The sequence below is a fragment of the Panicum virgatum genome, chromosome 7K, assembly GCF_016808335.1.
Source record: "Panicum virgatum strain AP13 chromosome 7K, P.virgatum_v5, whole genome shotgun sequence".
In the NCBI taxonomy this organism is placed as follows: domain Eukaryota; kingdom Viridiplantae; phylum Streptophyta; class Magnoliopsida; order Poales; family Poaceae; genus Panicum; species Panicum virgatum.
In genome coordinates this window covers 28,108,191-28,127,073 of record NC_053142.1, presented here as the reverse complement: position 1 = coordinate 28,127,073, position 18,883 = coordinate 28,108,191, and the positions used below count along the sequence as shown (strand labels likewise).

General features: G+C 48.2%; 1 protein-coding gene and 1 non-coding gene across 2 annotated transcripts; both read left to right on the top strand.

Moving 5' to 3' along the window:
* Positions 1 to 8,253: 8,253 nt before the first annotated feature.
* On the top strand, positions 8,254 to 8,825 carry LOC120640738. The gene has a single exon (XM_039916654.1). It carries the CDS (start codon positions 8,370 to 8,372, stop codon positions 8,577 to 8,579), a length of 210 nt encoding a protein of 69 aa, XP_039772588.1. The 5' UTR covers positions 8,254 to 8,369; the 3' UTR covers positions 8,580 to 8,825.
* A 340-nt stretch (positions 8,826 to 9,165) lies between these two features.
* TRNAV-CAC lies at positions 9,166 to 9,239 on the top strand. Its single transcript has one exon. It is a non-coding gene; the product is annotated as a tRNA-Val (tRNA).
* The last annotated feature ends 9,644 nt before the right edge of the window (positions 9,240 to 18,883 follow it).

Here is an 18,883-nt window from a genome sequence, read left to right as displayed (position 1 = left end):
ATAGGGGCAAATACGCAAAAATTAAGGACAAAATCGCAATGACTTATAAAAAATAAATGGTAAAATCACAAAGTAAAAAAAAGTGAGGGCAAAACCACAATTACACTTCAAAGCAAAGGTAAAAACACCAATAAACCTTAGAAAAACTTGTTCCGTCGCTCCTTTTCCGCGGCCGCAACGGCGCGAGCGTCGTCTTCTCGCCGGCGCAGGGCGTCGGCGTACCATCTGAGACAGGTTGATTGCCTGCCGCGCCGCCCGCTGCTTGCTTGAAATGACGCCTGCCGCTTGTCAATCGACTGACCGATGTTTGGACCAGCACGTGATCAAGCTAAACTTCCAGCCGTACCTGCTACAAGTCCAGGTACTATTTCTTTTTATTCATTTCTTTGATGGATGACGAGAATTGATTTTTTACGCGTGCATTAATTGATCTAGGCCTCTATTGTTTCAAGATCCAAGTAATGTCTTCTGCAAATCAGTCTAGCAAATATCACTTAGATTATCAAAAGCGCAGGAAAAACAAGCAAAGAATTGAGAATTTACTCAATCTTAGAAAAGGAGCTATAGATAGGTTTATTATAAAATAATTTAACTATGATAGCACTTGAGAGTGATATGTTGGAGAAGATTGATTGAGTCTGTTATTAGGGGTGTCAATGGATGACTCTTAGGGGCACTTGAGAGTGATATTGCTGCTCTGGTCACGCGTATGACCCCAAGTGGACATGTCACACCACTTCCGCCCCTCTAGGATTCTGTGTTTTGGGTTTAAAATCGATCATCTTGTGTTTTATTGCTATAACATATTTTTTTGCTCTGGCACAATATTTTTATTGCTCGAACAATAATAATTGTTTCTGCAAAAAAATATTTTAAAACAAAAAATAATTATTGAACCTCATTTAATAATTTAACTACCAATCACACATGTAACTTCTAAAAATTGTAATATTTGGTGCGTGCATGTACCAATTTTTATCGTACATGGAGGAGCGGGCTAGCTACCGGAACATGTCAGTTATTGGGCCGGATGATTCCTCCCTGCTCGGACGTCTTCAGATGGCAGCAGCAAAATTTGTAGATTTATAGCTGCCGCCCCACGTATGGCTGGATGAATACTGTATATCTTCTTCAAGATTTTTTTTCTTCTACATTCCAGTATCTGAAATTCATGTGCATGTTCCTGATCCGTCCGATTTGATGCTCAACCATCTCATAACGAAGTAGAAAGATGTGGAGGAGGTGGATATTGGAGAAGAAGGGTCTAACTGGTAGAACCAGGGGTCAAAATAGTTACAGTGGTTAGATAATCGTAGCGACAATGATTCGTATGGTAAATGAGCCGGCGAAGCCAACTACCAAAATCAGAATGAGGAAGTCGCCGTGGTAAATAGACGAAAAGTTTAGATGCCACTGGATACCCATCATCCATACCCAAATCCATACCCGTACTTACTCCTGGTAATGGACTGCCATCCAAAATCCAAATTCTGGAATCCAACAAAAAGTCCAACTAAAACAAACCCAATCCAATCCAAACTCAAAACAAAATTTGTAGCGTCCAATCCAATCCAATCCAACAATAAAAAATCCAAATCCATCCAAGTTATCCTTTTCGGCGTGCCCCTCCCATCCCCTTCCGTTCTGGCTTTCCCGGCCGCCGCTCGCCGGTGACCCACCCGGGCCCGGCGACCACCCCTCGAGATGGAGCGCTCCTCCTCCCCTCCTCTGGCCTCTTCTCCTGGCCAACCTGTACCCGTACTTCGTCTACACCAATACGCTGGGCATGGACATGAGCTTCGCGCTGTTCACGTCGCCGGGGACGGTGGTGCAGGACGGCGAGTACGGGTACCAGAACCTGTTCGACGCGACGGTGGATGCGCTGCACACGGCGGTGGCGAAGCTCAGGGGCGGCAGGGTGCGGGTGGTGGTGTCGGAGACCGGGTGGCCGACGGCGGGCGGCGTGGCGGCGTCGGTGGAGAACGCGGCGGCGAAGCACTCATCAGCGGCGAACAGAGCACACCCGGTGAGCATGCAGATGGCGTGCGGTCCCAGACTCCCAGTCGAACTTCTTCATGGCGAGGTCACGGGACACCTGCTTGGCTGCTCCCTGGTCACCTGTGGGTCGTAGATGCTGACCACTGGCTTGTCCCCGAGCAGGCCTTGCAGACGTCATTCGCCGCCGCCGTCTTGCGGGGTAGCGCGAGGACTGCACACGCAAGCACGGGAAGGCAAGGGCAGCACAGCGATCCGGCGGTGGATGGGTGTTACTCGGCTCCTATTCGTCTCTCCAGGGAAGTCCAATTCAAGTTGGGTTATCCATTACTTTTGTCCTACGGTATCCAACACTAATGGACTTTCAAATCAGTGGATGTCCAAATCCAATTAAGTCCAAATCTAACTAATCCAAGTGCTTAAATCCAATTGGATATTGGATTTGACCCAATTCACTCCCAGGAGTACCCGTACTATTTGGAGAGGGTATGAATTACCCGTTTCAGTGTGAATACGGGTTGGGTATGCGAGGATAATATCCATTTTACCTGTTACCCGGTGTCTTTCGGACTCCGGTGGCAGCAGAAGAGCAACCTGCGTTACTCACGCCAGGACACCATGCCAATCCGATCGATCTGGGCACCGCGAGCGGCGACGACGGCCATGGAGGCAGCGGCAGAGGTGGCGCTGCATCTGGACGACCGCCTCGCACGCTACGAGCCGTTGGCACTCGTCGCCGCACCGCTCCTCGCGCTCCTCGTCGCGCGCCTTGTCCACGCCGCCGCCAGTGCCATCGCGGACCGGGGCCTCGTCGCCATCGCCGCCATCAAGTCAGCCCCCCCTCCCCCGCGCCGCGCACTCCTCCCTCCTTCCTTGTTGCTTGATTCCTCACGCGGTCACGCCTGCCTGCTGGCATGCACTAGCTAGCATTGCTTGATGCTCATCCCTCTCTGATGCTCTGCTCTGCTGCTCTGTGATACGAGTGATGAAGAAGCAGAGCAGCATCGCGAGCTCGCCGATTGAAGTAGAGCAACATATCGACTGCAAGCTCCATAGAGAGACTAGCGGGCGAGCTCTCTCTCTTTGCGGCTAGCCGGCGGAGTGCTTAGCCTTCTTTTATCCGTTGGGTTACCCACAGTCCCACACCCATTGGATAACTACCCTTGTATTTGGGAATGGGTAATATGGAGATAGATGATTACGGGCATGGACATGGGTTTAACCGCAGCTTATCCAACGGCATCGCGAACAAAAAGCCGGTTGCTTGGTTGGCAAATCGGTATAAAAAAAACTATTACGACGATGCACTTATTACAAAATAATCAGCAGCCGCTACCGGGTGCCCACAACCGGCTATGCCAATTGTTAGTCCCAGGAATAATCAAGTCCACGACCACTGCGGCTAACTGACTGTAGCCAAGAAGCGCTCTCTCTCTCTCACACACGCGCAAACACCCCTAATCATAAATCAATCAGCAGAAAGATGAACAGAGGCTTTACGCATAGCCGCCGGATAGGCCGCCGGCCGTTAACTAGCTAGGCGAGCGTAGTGTGGCCGGTGCACAAAGACAACACTGGTACGGTGGTAGTGACGAACAGATAGCGATGAAGAGGTAGGTCCGACTCGACGAGACGACCGTCAGCAGCTAGCTGTCGTCGGGCGGGCGGCTAGGTGTAGATGTGGAGGTTGCAGGCCATGGTGATGATGGCGAAGAGGGCGAAGAAGATGAGGGTGTGGATGGTGGCGGCCTTGCCGGTGACGCGCAGGCTGCCGAAGTCGACCCAGCGGCGCGTGCCGGGGAACTCGATGAGCAGGCCCGGCGACAGCACCACGAAGAGCGCCACGCCCACCACCACCGGCGCCCAGTCCAGCATCGCCGCGTGCTCTCTCTCTCTCTCTCTCTCTCTCTCTCTCTCTCTCTCTCTCTCTCTCTCTCTCTCTCTCTCTCTCTCTCTCTCTCTCTCTCTCCCCCCGGTTACCTTCTTCCCCCTGCCGCCGCGCCTAGGCTACCGAGCTGCCTTTTCAAGGTCGCTACGGATAGTTGTATTGTTTGTACACTGGTGCGTGCTGGCTCTACACTATACTACGTGGCTGCATTGTTGCGGTGTGTGGATCGGACGGAGGAGGGAAATAAAGCGGGAAATAATGGAGCGAAAAAGAGAGGGATATTCATGGGGGGAATGGGACGTCGGCCTGATCTGGTCCTGATGAGAAAGCGGGGAGGGGAATCGTATCGGAGGAAGGAAAAGCATCGGGATGAGCAATGCTGCAATTGGAGTCGTTGTTGCAGATGGAACAGGGCATCCGATTGACTGATTGCCCTTGCTCGATCAATTTCATTTCAAGTTGACCAAAAGTTGCTGCCGGCGGCTGCAGGTTTTTCCAAAGAGGAAATTTTTTCATTTTTATATTTTTAAAAAATTAAAATTTCAAAAATATATGTCCGTTTTGAAATATTTCAAAAATACCCCCCGGTCGCCCCCTCATAGGGCGACAGGCCTTAAGTGAATTTTTTTTTTCAAATTCGCAATAAGATCCTTGGAAATAAAAAAAAACCTGTCGCCCGTTGGGGGGGCGACAGGGCCTGTCGCCCAGCCCACGGGCGACCGCCGCTGGGCCCAGCCCACAGGCGCGGCAGGGGGCCTGTCGCCCCCCCCCCCCCCCCCGGGCGACCGGGGGTACCCCCTATATAAGCTCAAGGCCTCCCCTTCCCTCCTCATTTGAGCCCGAAAATTCCACAAAAAATCCAGAAAAAAAGAGAGGAGTGAGGAGAAGGAAAGCGGCGAAGCCCTGCCGGATTCAGCACTTGTGATCTGCAGGTTAGTACATTTAGTTTAAATATTGTTATATTTAAGTACTACGTATTTTAATATGAGTAATTTGATTTAATTAGTGCTATAATAGAACCATTTAAGTAGGAGTTCAATGATACTTTAGTTTGTAGTTACGTAGTAGTAAATTAGTTTAGAAAATTAGTAGAACCATTTATGCAGTATAGAATTTGAGTGTCATCACGTAGTTATGAATACTTATACGTTGTAATTGAATTTCATACTTAGTTTTTACGGATTATTGAATAAGGTAGTGAAGTAAAGAGTATAACTCGATAAGTATTATGTGATATACAGATATGTCGAGCAAGATGCAGTTTCAAATATTTTATGGTGAATACAATGTTATGTATGGGCCAAATGGAGTAGATCTTTCTGCCTTTAAGCGCACATCTAGCGGCATAGATAAACCTCTGGAAAAGAGTTTTGGTTCCATATGTAAGTGGCTGCAGCGTGGGTTCCATGTTGATCCGTTGACACATGTGATCACTGTCCAGTCTCTTGTTAATTGGGAGGTAGAAAGTGAATTATGGGAATTAATGATGATACACAACACTGATAACTGGCAGAAGTACATGCAAGCAGCTCTAGAGCGTGGGTGGCCTCTGGCCATTCTTGTTCAAATCCGGGAGAAGACACAAAATGAAATCCAACATTGTGCAGATCAAGGAACTCCGAGTATTCGAAGAGAGACCAATTATGTTGAGCAAGATGAGTCAGAAGAGACAGAGAACCAAAATATGGGACCACAGGGCCTTGCTGATGAGGGAGAGAGGATACATAGCATTCTGGACGAGATGGAGGCAGAAGACCAAACCGCAATAGAGATGGAAGAATATGAGGACTCATCTGATGACGAGCAGTACTCATTGCCAAAAGAGTGGAAAGAGCATGGTTTTGGCAGTCATGTCGCAGAAGATGTACGAAATCAGGAGTGGGAGTACAGAGGGAATGAGGTAGTGCAAGGTGCAACATATCCAAACATTGAAGCCGTAAAAAATGCTGTGAGACTATGGGCAATCTCATTGAAACGAGAATTCAGAGTCGTAAAGTCTGGCAGTAAAGAATATGAGGTGAAGTGTGTGAATGCTGGATGTCCATGGCGAGTACATGCATTCAAGGGAAAATGGAAGTCAAACTGGAAATGTTCCATTGTCACAGAGCACACTTGTTTGCTGTCAGAAGTTCTTCCCTCGCATCGCAATATATCATGCGACTTTGTTGCAAAGCAAATGTATGGGTTTATTATGGACAACCTAAATTATGAGCCAAAAATGATTGTTCGACACATTGAGCAGACTTACCAGTACACCATCAGTTATTTGAAGGCATGGCGGGCTAAACAAAGGGTGTTCGAGATGCGGTTCGGCACATACGAGGCATCATATGATAACCTACCTCGTATGTTATCCCAGGTTGCTGCTAGAAATCCTGGAAGCTTTTATGACACATACCTTTTACCAGCCGTGACTAGGGGACAAAGAATTATGCAACGAGCCTTCTTTTGCATAGGTGCTTCTGTTAGAGCATTTCAGTTTTGTCTTCCGGTGATCTGCATTGATGGCACATTTTTGACTGGAAGGTATAAAGGTCAGATACTCACCGCAATCGGTGTAGATTGCAACAAACAAATTGTTCCGCTCGCATTTGCATTTGTTGAGAATGAGAATATAGACAGTTGGTATTGGTTCCTTGAACGAGTGAAGAATCATGTTGTTGCTGCACGTCCAGATGTGTGCCTTATTAGTGATAGGCATGCAGGTATCCTGCAATCAATACTGAAATTGCAACGTGGAACTGCGACAACGCCTCCATTATGGCCTGATGTCCAAAACAGGTGGTGCATTAGGCATATGGGTGCAAATTTCTATGAACACTTCAAGAACAAGGATCTTAAGAACCTGTTTAAGAGATTGTGCACCCAAAATCAACAGAGAAAATTCAATACATTATGGCAGATGCTTGATCAGTTGACTGCAGAGCTAGTGAAGGTAAGGGCATCAGGAGCAGGCACGAGTCAGGCTGCAGAGGCTAGGGATTCAATTGAGAAGCCATTTTCACACTGGATTCGAGGTGCACCTAAGGAGAAATGGTCATTCCTTTATGATACCAACGGAATACGGTATGGTATTCAGACAACGAACCATGCAGAGTGTTTCAATTTATGTTTCGTATTTCGGTTTCTACATGTCATTACGAAATATACGAGCGTACGCTAACATCCACATTTTTTGCGTAGGATTCTACCCCGATGCGGGCGCCGGACCTTCTTCTTCCTCCTTTCGACCAGATAACGAGACATTCACCTTAGACGACTTCGACAGCTTGAGTCCAGAAGAGCCTGCCGCGCAAGGTGACCCCGATGTCTTGGGGTATTCACAGCTAGGAGGAGCACCACTTGTGATCTCTCAGCAGCAGACACCGCAGCCCCTTGCGCGTCCTGAGCGACAGGTGAGGTCTCCGGATGTTCTCACCTACTCCGAGGGACATGTCCGTGCCCAGCAGAGGGCTAAGAGGGTCCGACGCCCTAGGGGTGGTTAGATGTATATGATGTTTATTTGTAATGAGATAGCTGTGGACCGCTTATTTGTATCCGATGTTTATGATTGTGGTATGTTACTTGTCATTTGTTTCTATAGATATTATTGATGTAAACTTATTATGTTTGTGGGTTCCATAATGCTCGTGAAATAAGGGAAGTTCTTGCGATTTTTTCCCGTGATTTAATGAAGGACAAGTTACGTGCGGTAGGAGTTAGCGGCCGAGATCTTGCCGACGATGATGACGAATACACGCTCGAATAGCTCAAAATAGGTCCCTGGAAAAAAAGGGGGGCTCTGTCGAAAAAAAGGGGGTCTGTCGCCCCCCCAACGGGCGACAGGGGCCTGTCGCCCGAGGGGTGGGCGACAGGCCCCTGTCGCCCGTTGGGGGGGCGACAGGTCCCTTTTTTTTTTCTCCAGGGACTTCGTTGCAAATTGGAAGAAGAAAAAAATTACACTTTGGGCCTGTCGCCCTATGGGAGGGCGACCGGGGTATATTTTTGAAATATTTGAAAACAGACATATATTTTTGAAATTTTAATTTTTAAAAAATATAAAAATGAAAAAACTCCTTTCCAGAGGATGAGCTGCAAGTTCCAATGGGCCTCCACCCAAAAACCAATTCTGCTGGGCCTGCGAACGGCTCGGGCCCAGCAGCAGCCTGTAAGGTAGTAGCAGTAGCACGCACTCGCGCGGGTGTCACGTGTCACGTTTCCACCGCGGCGCAAGCAAAGCAAGGTAGCAACGGCACGATGCAAAAAGGCGAGGAAGGAGGTGCCCAGCCCCGCGCCCGTCCCACTGACGCGTGGGCCCCGGCGTCGCCCTCTCTCTCGCGTGGGTCCCGCTGTGCTTGTCATCTTCCATCTATGTATGCGCTGGCTGCCACTGGCAAGGCAAAGCACTCCGCGGCAGAGAGGGTTCGAGAAAGCCAAAAGGAAGGGGCGAGCAGATTTGGGGAGGGCGAGGCGAAGGAAGCCAGCCAGCGAGCCGGGGCAGGCATCCATGGCGGACTGGGGCCCCGTGATCGTGGCGACGGCGCTGTTCGTGGTGCTGACGCCGGGCCTGCTCTGCACGCTGCCGGGGCGCGGCCGGGTGGCGGAGTTCGGCAGCATGCACACCAGCCCCGTCGCCATCATCGTCCACGCCGTCCTCTACTTCGCGCTCATCACCATCTTCCTCATCGCCATCGGGATCCACATCTACGCCGGCTAGCCGGCACCAGCAGCCGCCGGCCGATCGATCGAGCCGGGGGGGGGGGGGGGGGCGTCAGGCGGCGGCGGCCGCCGGCGTGTGATTCGAAACTAGATCTGGCTTTTCCTCCTGTCCCTCTCTCTCCTGCTGATCAGTTCCTCCCCCCGCTGCGGGAGTAGGACTCGATGATTTATTAATACTGTGCTCTGTGCTGGTTGTTATGGATCAAGACTTTGCATGTGATCTTGTTTATCTGCCTGCCTGCCATGAGATGGGGATCGATCGCCCTTTTGCTTGTTGGCCGATTTGATTTGGTTCTCTGTATTGCTCGTTCGCTCCCGGTCTGGCCGCTTGCTTGGTTGGTGGGCTATGCTTGCCTGCCGTGAGCACGTTCCGCGTCACTGATTGGTGAGTCTTCTGCGCCATTGAGTTTCGCTGCGACGAGACGAGACGAGGTCCACCGGATCGGAAATGGAGCGCGCACTCGTTTCTGCTGGCGGAATGGAAGTCAAGGATGTCCAACGCCCAGAGAAGGCGACGGGTTGCCTTGAGCTGTTGTGGTTAGAGGATACTTTATGAAGGTTTTGCTCAGCATTACTGACACAAAGTCTGGGTGGTGTAGTTGGTTATCACGTTAGTCTCACACACTAAAGGTCCCCAGTTCGAACCTGGGCTCAGACAAGATATGTTTTTTTTTCCTTTTCTTTTATTTTTTGTTCTCGTGCTTATTTCCACCTCTAGATTTTGGAGTTACCCCTATGCTGCTCGTTCTGTGGCCTTTCTACTTCCATTAATTAAGGATCTAATATCACGCAAAAGTACCGACTGTCACTCCAGACACAAAGAAATGCAGCTTTAATTTGGAGCTACAATTCTTCTGTTAGGACCTTCATTCCACCGTACTGACTGCACTGAAACATAGCAGTACACTAGTTTCTGGTTAGTGATTCTGATAGCAGCTTCTTATTTGGGTTCAGTTCTCTCAATGGAGCATCTAAATTTATTTGCATGCGCGACATATATACCACCAAAGTAGAGCTGGTGCCTTTCACAAGTAGCAGCTAGCTTCTTCAGGCTTTCCCCATGGCTGGCTACATTCTCGCTTTGCTTGAATTCTGAATAACACAACCAGCCATCCAGCTGCATGTCTCAAGCACCAGAAATCAGGTCCCATAGCTGCGGTCTCCAGCATCTCCAAGGCCCTGCTGGATCATGAACCTGTGCTTTTTTTATGGCAGTAGGCAAGTGATCGCGGATAACTGAAATTGTAAGAATGGCTTATCATGTCATATACTGATACTCATATATATTTAGTAAAAGGACGAATTTACTAGTTGGCTGAATGAATGAACTAACAAGTAACAACTGTTATTTGTACGATGTATGCGCCACAATCCTAGATCAGGTCGAGTGCTGCCGCCATTCTTCCACCTGATGATGTACACAGAGGAGATCATTCGGAAGTGATTGCTCTCTCCTGAAATTTATGTATTTGGATGTAGGAGTAAGATTGAAAATGAATTACTAACGAAAAAGAGAGGAAAGTTCTTGTATTGTTCAAGTCTCCGTGACAGGGAAGATAAAAAAAGAAGATATTGGTCACAACTCACAAGCATCGGATCCATGAGGAGAATGTGGCATTCATCTGGGAAGTTAACAGGTAGCCTGCATACATGAAAGGGGGAACAAAAAGGGTAAATGAATGACTACTATAACAGTTGAGCATCTAAAATTCTGAACTTGATTTTACAGGGACGAACAGTACCAGTAATGGTGGAAGGAAATCATTTTGGTAGTCACCTACTTGTTGAGGTAAACTGACGGCTGCAGCGTTTCCTCATCCCTGCTCATGCCTTCATTGAGAACAGAACACAAAACAAGATGAGTGAACAAGGCACCGTAAGCAAAATAAGGATGAAGGAAGATGAAAACGCACAAACAGTTTGTTGAAATAGATACGTGAGGCTGCAGAAAAGCTGAAATGTCACGGAGGAGGATCAAAGAGACGGCGGACCATGATATGATAGGCTGCAGGGCCGAGGGACGTCTGCACCTCCCTAGCTCGTCAGAGTTGGCTGCCAAGAGACACAAAAGTGCTCACTATGGGCTTGTTTGGGACGGCTTAGCCGGCTCCCGCTCCAGCTTCTGTAGCTTCCTGTAGTGGCACTGTAGCGTGGAGCAGGTGAAGCCGCGTTTTTCCAGCTCCATGGGCTCTTCCCCTCCCGCAGTTCACTGTAGCGTGGAGACGGACAGTTTCAGTTCGCGCTACAATGCCCCCACAGTGCAGCACAGTATCGATTACTATAGCGCTGAGTTGGAGCGCCTCGGGACGTAGCCGTCCCAAACATGTCCTAATATTTGGGCTCACAAAAGGACGTGGTGGGGCGGCATGGGATTTGACGAATAAAAATCGATTGACGATAGAAAACAATTTTCAGCCGGATGATGGTTAGGAATTCCGTTCATTCGTGCGGGAGCGAGCAAGCTACCAACAGGCAACAGGCATGTGAAGTTGGGCCGTATTTCCCTCTGGGCCTAGGCAAGGAAGGCCCGTATTTCTCACTGCTAAGCTGAAGTATGCCACTTTTTTAGAGGAAAAAGTAGGCCAATCTATCTATCCTTGGTCCACAAGTGGCCCAGCTTGAAGATCATCCGGCCCGTCCAATCTGTTGTGGTTCTAGAACTGCTTGTTTGCCTGAACTTGTATATAGTTTGACTATCAACTCGTGCTCCCGCACGGGCTAGTTAGAGATATCTAATAATTTTTTATCTCACGCTCTCTTTAACCAATTAAATATTCTAATTCAGTATTATAAAAATACATATTTATTATTATGTAATTGTAATAAATGTGATAGATTTAGTTATTAACAATTTTTTCACACTTTGCATCATACCTCCATATATATTTGATATGTATTTAATTGAACACTTTGTTTGAGATATGTGGACAACATGAAAATTGGTATTCTTATCTCTTCTCTTATACATGAATATATGGTGACACACACATTATGATTAGTATTTTTATATAAATAATAATATAAATAATATACTAATAATGATAGAAATAATAATTTAGAATTTATATTGATGTGCTTTAAGATTTTATTATAATAATATAATTTTGATTCAGGTTTGGGGTTTATTTCAAATTTTTATTATGATATCATTGGATAGTATATACAAAAATTTAGGAGGTTATTTGATATTATTTTATAATGGCATAAGTGGGTAATTTACATGAAGATTAGGGGGTTACTTTAGATTATTTTTTATAATGGCAGAGCTGGGTAATTTAGATACATGTGTAGGGGGTTACTTTACTTTATTTCACAATGGCAAATGTGGGTAATTTATTAGAAAAAGATATCAGATCCAATGGCTATTATGATCCAGTTGTCGAACTGATGGCTAGATGTTTCTGAATTTTGTGAGAATTTGTAGGATTTCTCTATTTTTTTAGATTGTCCACCTAGGATCCTAGTTGGCATCACCCGGAAGCTTCAAAATGAGCCTCCAATTAGTAATAGTAAGATGCCCTGCATTGATGCACCGAGGGGCACATGGTGTATGTTTGTTGTACTATAACAAAGTTAACCGCTGGGGGTTCAAAAGAACGTGAGTAGTAGGTTTGCAGTCTGCAATCCATCATCTCAAGAGTCTTGATGTGCTTGGAATGGAGAGGGATATTATATAAATCTCTAGCTTCAGATTCAAATCATACTAAAATTATTGCAAAACATGGTACAGTTGAAGACACTCACCTACAAACAAGTGTTTCAATCTAAGATGCATTCATATCCAGCCATGCGGAAAAAAATTTCACCACGAACACGCCGATTAACATAGAGGATTTATAGGATATATGCAGCAGCTGCTTGCTTTTTCATTTAGCCGATCGATTCTCCCCTTTGGCACATTCGGAAATGATAGAGATTGCAACGAGGTAGATGCCACGCATTTGTTTCGGAATGATGCTGTTCTTTTGTCCAGCTTCCTTTAGGCAGAAAAGACTATCATTCTCGGTCGGTTCCCTTTATTCTCTAGCAACAAGGACATCAATCTTATCGGTCGATCTGCATGAACCTTCCTTATGCACTCCCCAAATATATATGTATATAATCCAAGTGATTAATTAGTTTGGTAGGTGATATGGATCGAGAACGGGATGGCACTTGTTGATTAGAAGGACTGCGTACGCATCCAAACATGAATTAGAGTATCAGTACACAAGCAAACCCAAGTGGTGAACATATATTCAAAGGGATCGTGGATCCATGACACTGCAGGTATCGTCCTCATGTTGGAGGGATTAGTGCAGGATTCCTTTTTCGCGATCGTGCCTGAACACGTTTTTCATTAAAAGGAAGAGTGCAGGATTCCTATGGCTCTAATTTCGCACTACTTTGGAGACAGAAGCTAAGCTTGGTCGACTAAATGTATAGCTTAGTCATGGTGTAATAAGCATATTGTTGCTTCTCAAAAGTTTGATGATTCGTTTGCTGGGTATGTGTTCATTCGCAACTGCAACTCGATCGATCGGGACATGCATATTCGACAACTAGCTGTTATATGGTGTACTCCTACCAGGCTAGTAGAGAGATCACTGGAAGCCATGCAATGGGTTGTAAAAAAGCTTCCTTGATAGAACCATATATAGTGCGTGTGGCATGGAAATAAATGGGCCTGCACATCTCAAAAGAACATAGACTTTCCATCCAAAGAACAAAGATACATACAATTGGCAGCATGTGCAAGTTGCAGTAAAAAGCTTTCAAAAAAAATTGCAGTAAAAAGATATTTTTGATAGCCGCCACCATCTCAGTTTATAAACCGGCCGGCAGCATATTAGGCTATTAGCTGCATATATGGCCTTCACAAGAGATCAATATATATGCATGCATACTGCAAAAAGATGGCGAGCATCTTGGCATACTCTGCTGGAACTCTGTGAGCTAACTTGCTTTTAATTTTACATGGCAGACGAGGCATCTTCTCGCACTGTCAGTGAACTATCTACTTGAGAAGCTAAGCTTCTCAAATAAATCTCCTCCCCATTATTCTAGCAACAAGGACATCAATCTTATCGATCCGTATGCGCCTTCTTTCTGCACTCCCCGAATACATAAATAAATCTAGCTAATGATTATTAGTTTGGTTGGTGATATGGATGAAGAACGGGATATATGATGGCACTTGCTGACTAGACGGACTACTGGTTCATTCCTAAATCAGAGTATCAAGCAAAGCATTCATTGAGTCTCACTTTGGAGATGAAGGCTCATAGCTAAATCTTGTGTACTATGGCTCTCCTAGAAAAAGATGCAACATGACCAGTAAAAAGCTTCAGTGAGTCACTTGAATGCATGTGGCATGGAAAGGAAACTTGCACATCACAAGAGAATATAGTCATTTCAAGATACAGATCACAAAATCTTGATTCTTGGCAGGATGTACAGTTGCAGTGGAAAATTTTTTCTGTGGCCTCATAGTTCTACCAAAAATGCATGAGCCCATAAACCGGCAAGATACTAACTACATACATACATAAACCTTCAGAAGAGATCAGCAGAGTTTTTTTGTTTCGAGGTCAAAGATCAGCACAGTTGCATTCACAGTTTCACCAAGGTAACTGGATGCAGCGTCGTTTAGGATTCCCAGTGCAATCCCACAATAATGTTTTATTGGATAGGTATATATAACCACTATAAAGATCGCGAGCATCGATCATGGCTCATGGAGCATCGATACGATTCAGAATTATATTGGTCCTGCACACCAATGCTTCTGGAGCCAGGCCCACCTCAAGTCTCTGTGATACTATGAACGACTTGTACTAGACGTGGCACGCTCTCGCAGTCTACGGGCCATTTGCAAGGCTGCTATAAATAGTCAGGAACGTGATGCCTCCGGCCAACACCACACAAACCAACACCACCAAAAGTGCAATGGATTTCGGTTTCTACAAGCGCGCCACGGGCATCAAGCACAAGGCGGCGGCGCCCTTCTACCCCCGGAAACCGGCGCAGGTGGCTCAGCAGCTCGCCGGCGTAAGGGCGCAACAGCCCGCCACCCCCACGGTGTGTTCGGCGCAGCCGCCGCCGCCGTCCACGGTGGTCACCGTGGAGGTCGTCGGCAACGGCGGCGCCGCACTCGGCGGCAGCGACACCGACGTGGACCGCCGCGCGGCGCTGTACATATCGAGGGTGCAGGAGCGGCTCCGGCGCGAGCGCATGACAGATGACTGGAGGAAGTGCTACTGATCGACTGCTGCTAGCTGCTGCCGACAGCCATGGCTCTTGCCCAACTTTCCAAACTCTCACGACCACAAAAAAAAAGAAGCACTGCTGCTGATGTATGGCCACGCGTGTGTGTGAGCGTGATTAGTTGAGTCTGATAGTCTGTAACTCTCGGATTAGTCGTTGAGCATAGATAACGTACGCTTCTTCAGAACGGACTAGCATCCGAAGAGGTTATGCTTGTGGACTTGCACTGCATGAGCAAGTAATTAATTCAGTGTGCAAACAGTCAAGCCTTCACCAAAGATCAGAAGTCCTGTTTATGGTCTGAAGTTACAGAGATAAGTAGGTCTTCACTTGCTCTGACAAAATTGAATGTGCTTAACAAACTGAACTTCTTTTATATAATAACCACTGCTGCACGGATGCATGTCTATGCTGTAGATTCCAAAACAAAGGAAGACGACTAAACCTTACAAGGTGTTGAATGAGACAATACTAATAGCTAATGCCTTTCAGGGTTTGGTAGCAATATATGCGGCAAAGCTCGCAGCTAAAAATCTCTTTAATCTTGATGATAAGCTTCTTTCGACCCGATTAGAAATCTCTTTGATCCAACCATGTCTCAGATAAAAAAAATACCGTGGACACACCAAAAAGACAGGATATGCAACACTAGCTTGCTCGCTTCTCCTTTAGCAGATTCTCCCCTTTGGCACATACGGAAGTTTTAGAGAGGTAGATGCCACGTTTAGGAATGATGCACGCTGTTCTTTTGTCCAGTTGAATGACCATCGACTTGAGGAGTTGCTCCTATCGATCTCCTCTCTGCCTTTATTCTCTACCAACAAGGACATCAATCTTATCGGTTTGTATATATGCGCCTTCTTACCTTTGCTCCCTAACTATTTTTTTTATAAACCGATTCGTTTGGCAGGTGATATATATGGATCAAGAGTGGTGACACTTGTCGATTAGACAGACTTGTCCATGTTTAAACAAGAGTATCAATCGAACCAAGTGGTGAATATAGTGGAGATCATCAATGATATATATGAGGGGGAACATAGGTTTATATTGTAGGTCCTATATATGTAGTGCGTGTAAGGACTGAGGAGGGGATTACTGGTGCACTCACTGCAAAAGGGGAGAATAATTGATACTAAACAATTGGATTATTCCATCGTTTCTAGATTGATCCTTACTCTACTTAATTTGGAGATCGAGGCTGCAGGTGAAACTTAACCAGTTAAGAAGTACAGAGACCATTGGAAACTGGATGATACAATGGGGCCTGAAAGCTTCTCATCGACTCGACTCCAGATCAGGGTGCATGTGGCATGGAAAGGAACCTGCGCATCTCGAAACGACAGAGACGTTTTCATCCAAACATAAATCTAAGATCTTGACTCTTACAAAGATATTGATTCCTTGAAGCATGCACAGTTGCAGTACACAGATATTTTTTCTGTGGCCGATCGAAACAACAGGTTCTCCACATCAGCTCGGTCGCAAACTAGCCAGATATATAGGACCGTAAAGCTTCAGAAGAGATCAATGCCCAACAGGTCATGGCGCAAGAGCAATGTTACCAGTGTTGATAATTGCTTATCTCTGTAGTAGAGTATAGACTCCATCTTGCGTTCAGAAATCTGCGTACAATTTCAGCATTCATTTGCAGCAGCCAGCAGGCATAGCACCAAAAGTCTAAAAGATCGCGAGCATCGATCATGGCACACGGAGCATCAATACGATTCAGAATTGTATTGGTCCTGCTGCACACCAATGCCTCTGGAGCCAGCCCCACCTCAACTCTATGATGAACGCGGCTTGTACTAGACGTGGCACGCTTGCGCGGTCTACGGGCCATTTGCAAGGCCGCTATAAATAGTCGGGATCAGGAACGTGGTGCCTCCAGCCTACACCACACAAAGCCAAACCAGCAGCACTGAAAGAGCAATGGATTTTCGTTTCTACAAGCGCGCCAGAGGCATCAAGCACAAGGCGGCGGCGACGCTGTAACACCCCGATATTTGCCGGGGTCGCCAAGGCCAAATTGGCCACGGCACCGCTCGCGCGCGCCGATGCGTTCAAATGATGGCCATTATGCTTAATTAAACCGTTTAACTTGGCGATTCTGTCACAGACGCCCTTGTACCCCCGGAAACCGGCACCTGCCGCGCCGGCCCAGCAGACCGCCGGCAGCAAAGCCAAACAACCCACCGCCGAGAAGGTGCGGTTGGTGCCGGCGGCGTCTGCGGCGGTCGCTGTGGAAGTCGGCGGCAGCGGCGGTGACGCTGACGTGGACCGCCGCGCGGCGCTGTACATATCCAGGGTGCAGGAGCGGCTCCGGCGCGAGCGCGTGGCCGACGACTGGAGGAAGTACTACTGATCGACCGTTAGCTGCTGCCGATCGGTGGCTCTCGCCAAACTTTACAAACACACAATACTACAAAGAAGGAAAAAAAACCTGGCGCTGGTATAATATAAGCGTGTGTGTGTGTGACCTAATTAATTAGGTGACTGACAGGGTAAGTGATCGGTGAAGTAGTGCACTCTGTGTGATGTGCTAAATGCCTAAATACAATTTGTTTCTCCTGCTTCCGAAATACAATATAACCTGTCCACGCTGTTCCCACGGCAGCTCGGTTGAAGTTGAAGCACCCGCGCATCACACGGTACTGGTACAGATGAACGAATGGACGGCCCAACACGACACGGTCCAAGACCAACACCCGCGGCCCAAGCCCAACACCAGGCACGCCGGTCGTGCCGAGTCCACACATGCATATGCACCGGCGTGCCCACGCCGGCCCAAGCCCAAGCCCAACACTAAGCTCACATTGACGGCAGGCTTGCACGCGGGCCGTCTGCCACATGTTCTTGCCATGCGCCACGGGGAACAGCGCCACGTCATGGAATCAACCACGCATGAATGCCCATGCCGAGCGGCGAGATGGGGAGAGGGGGTTGGGCACTTGCTTTCACGAGATGTGACTATGTTTCAAATTATAGGTTACTTTTTTACATACATATATTCTTTCCATCCCAATAAAAAATGCAATAATGTATCTGGACAATGTGACATCTAGATGCATACCTAGAAATACAGCTAGAATCATACTGCACTCTTTTGCGAATAGAGTAAGTAGTATATTATGTATCTAGACATAGCATATATTTAATTAGATGCATAGTAAAAATTTAAATACCTAGAGAAATAAAAAACGACCTGCAATTTGAAATGGAGGGAGTAGATGGTTTCGTCCACTCGGAGAGCATGGCAAAGGTGCCTGCGACGGTGAGCATGTGCTTGTGAGTTGGAGCAAGCCTGCCCCCTCCCCATGGGCTCCGTCCCTACCTCCGCCTGATGGCCTCCCAGCCGCCGCCGGCAGCGGCGCCGGCGCCCACCCCCTGCCCTCCCTCCCCCTCCCCCTCCCCCTCCCCCTCCTCCCCTACCCTTGCAGCCCCCAAGGTCCCAGCCGTCGCAGCCCCCAAGGTTCCAGCCGGATCTGGTGCGTGTCCAACGCCGCCGCCTTCACCGTGCTCCGTCACCTCGGCCACCGCCACCAACCCCGCCAGATCCGGCGTGGTGGCTCCTCCATGGCCATCCCCACCCACACTGTCGCCGACAGGACAAGCCACGCCGCAGCCCCCGGATCCCGCCACCTCAGCCTCCGTCGCTGCCGGATCCGGTGCGGCATGGCCCTCCACGCCCCCACCGACGGCGCCAGCGACGACGGCCCCGCTCCCACTCCCGACGCGGGTCCCGCGCCGCCGCCGCCGCCGCAGCCAGCGGTGAAGACGGCCGCCGAGCACATCCCCGCAGGAACCGGCGCGGGATCTCCGCGGGCCCTTCTGCTGCCGACGACGTCGAGCCCCAACACCGCGGATTACTAGCTGGTGATCGTCAAGGACGTCTCGGATGTCGAGGACGAGGCTACTCCGCCAGCCGGCGGGCCCTGACCCCCTCAACCTCTTCTCTGTCAATGCCGGCCGCCCTGATTTGGCTGCGGTGGGGGCTGGGCCGCAGGCAGCCAGGGGAGCCGTCGCGCCTGATGGCGGCTCGTCGCCCTCGTCCGG

Bases quoted from the DNA above. Each gene is read 5' to 3' on its own strand.
- LOC120640738 (XM_039916654.1), top strand. From the start codon at position 8,370: ATGGCGGACTGGGGCCCCGTGATCGTGGCGACGGCGCTGTTCGTGGTG.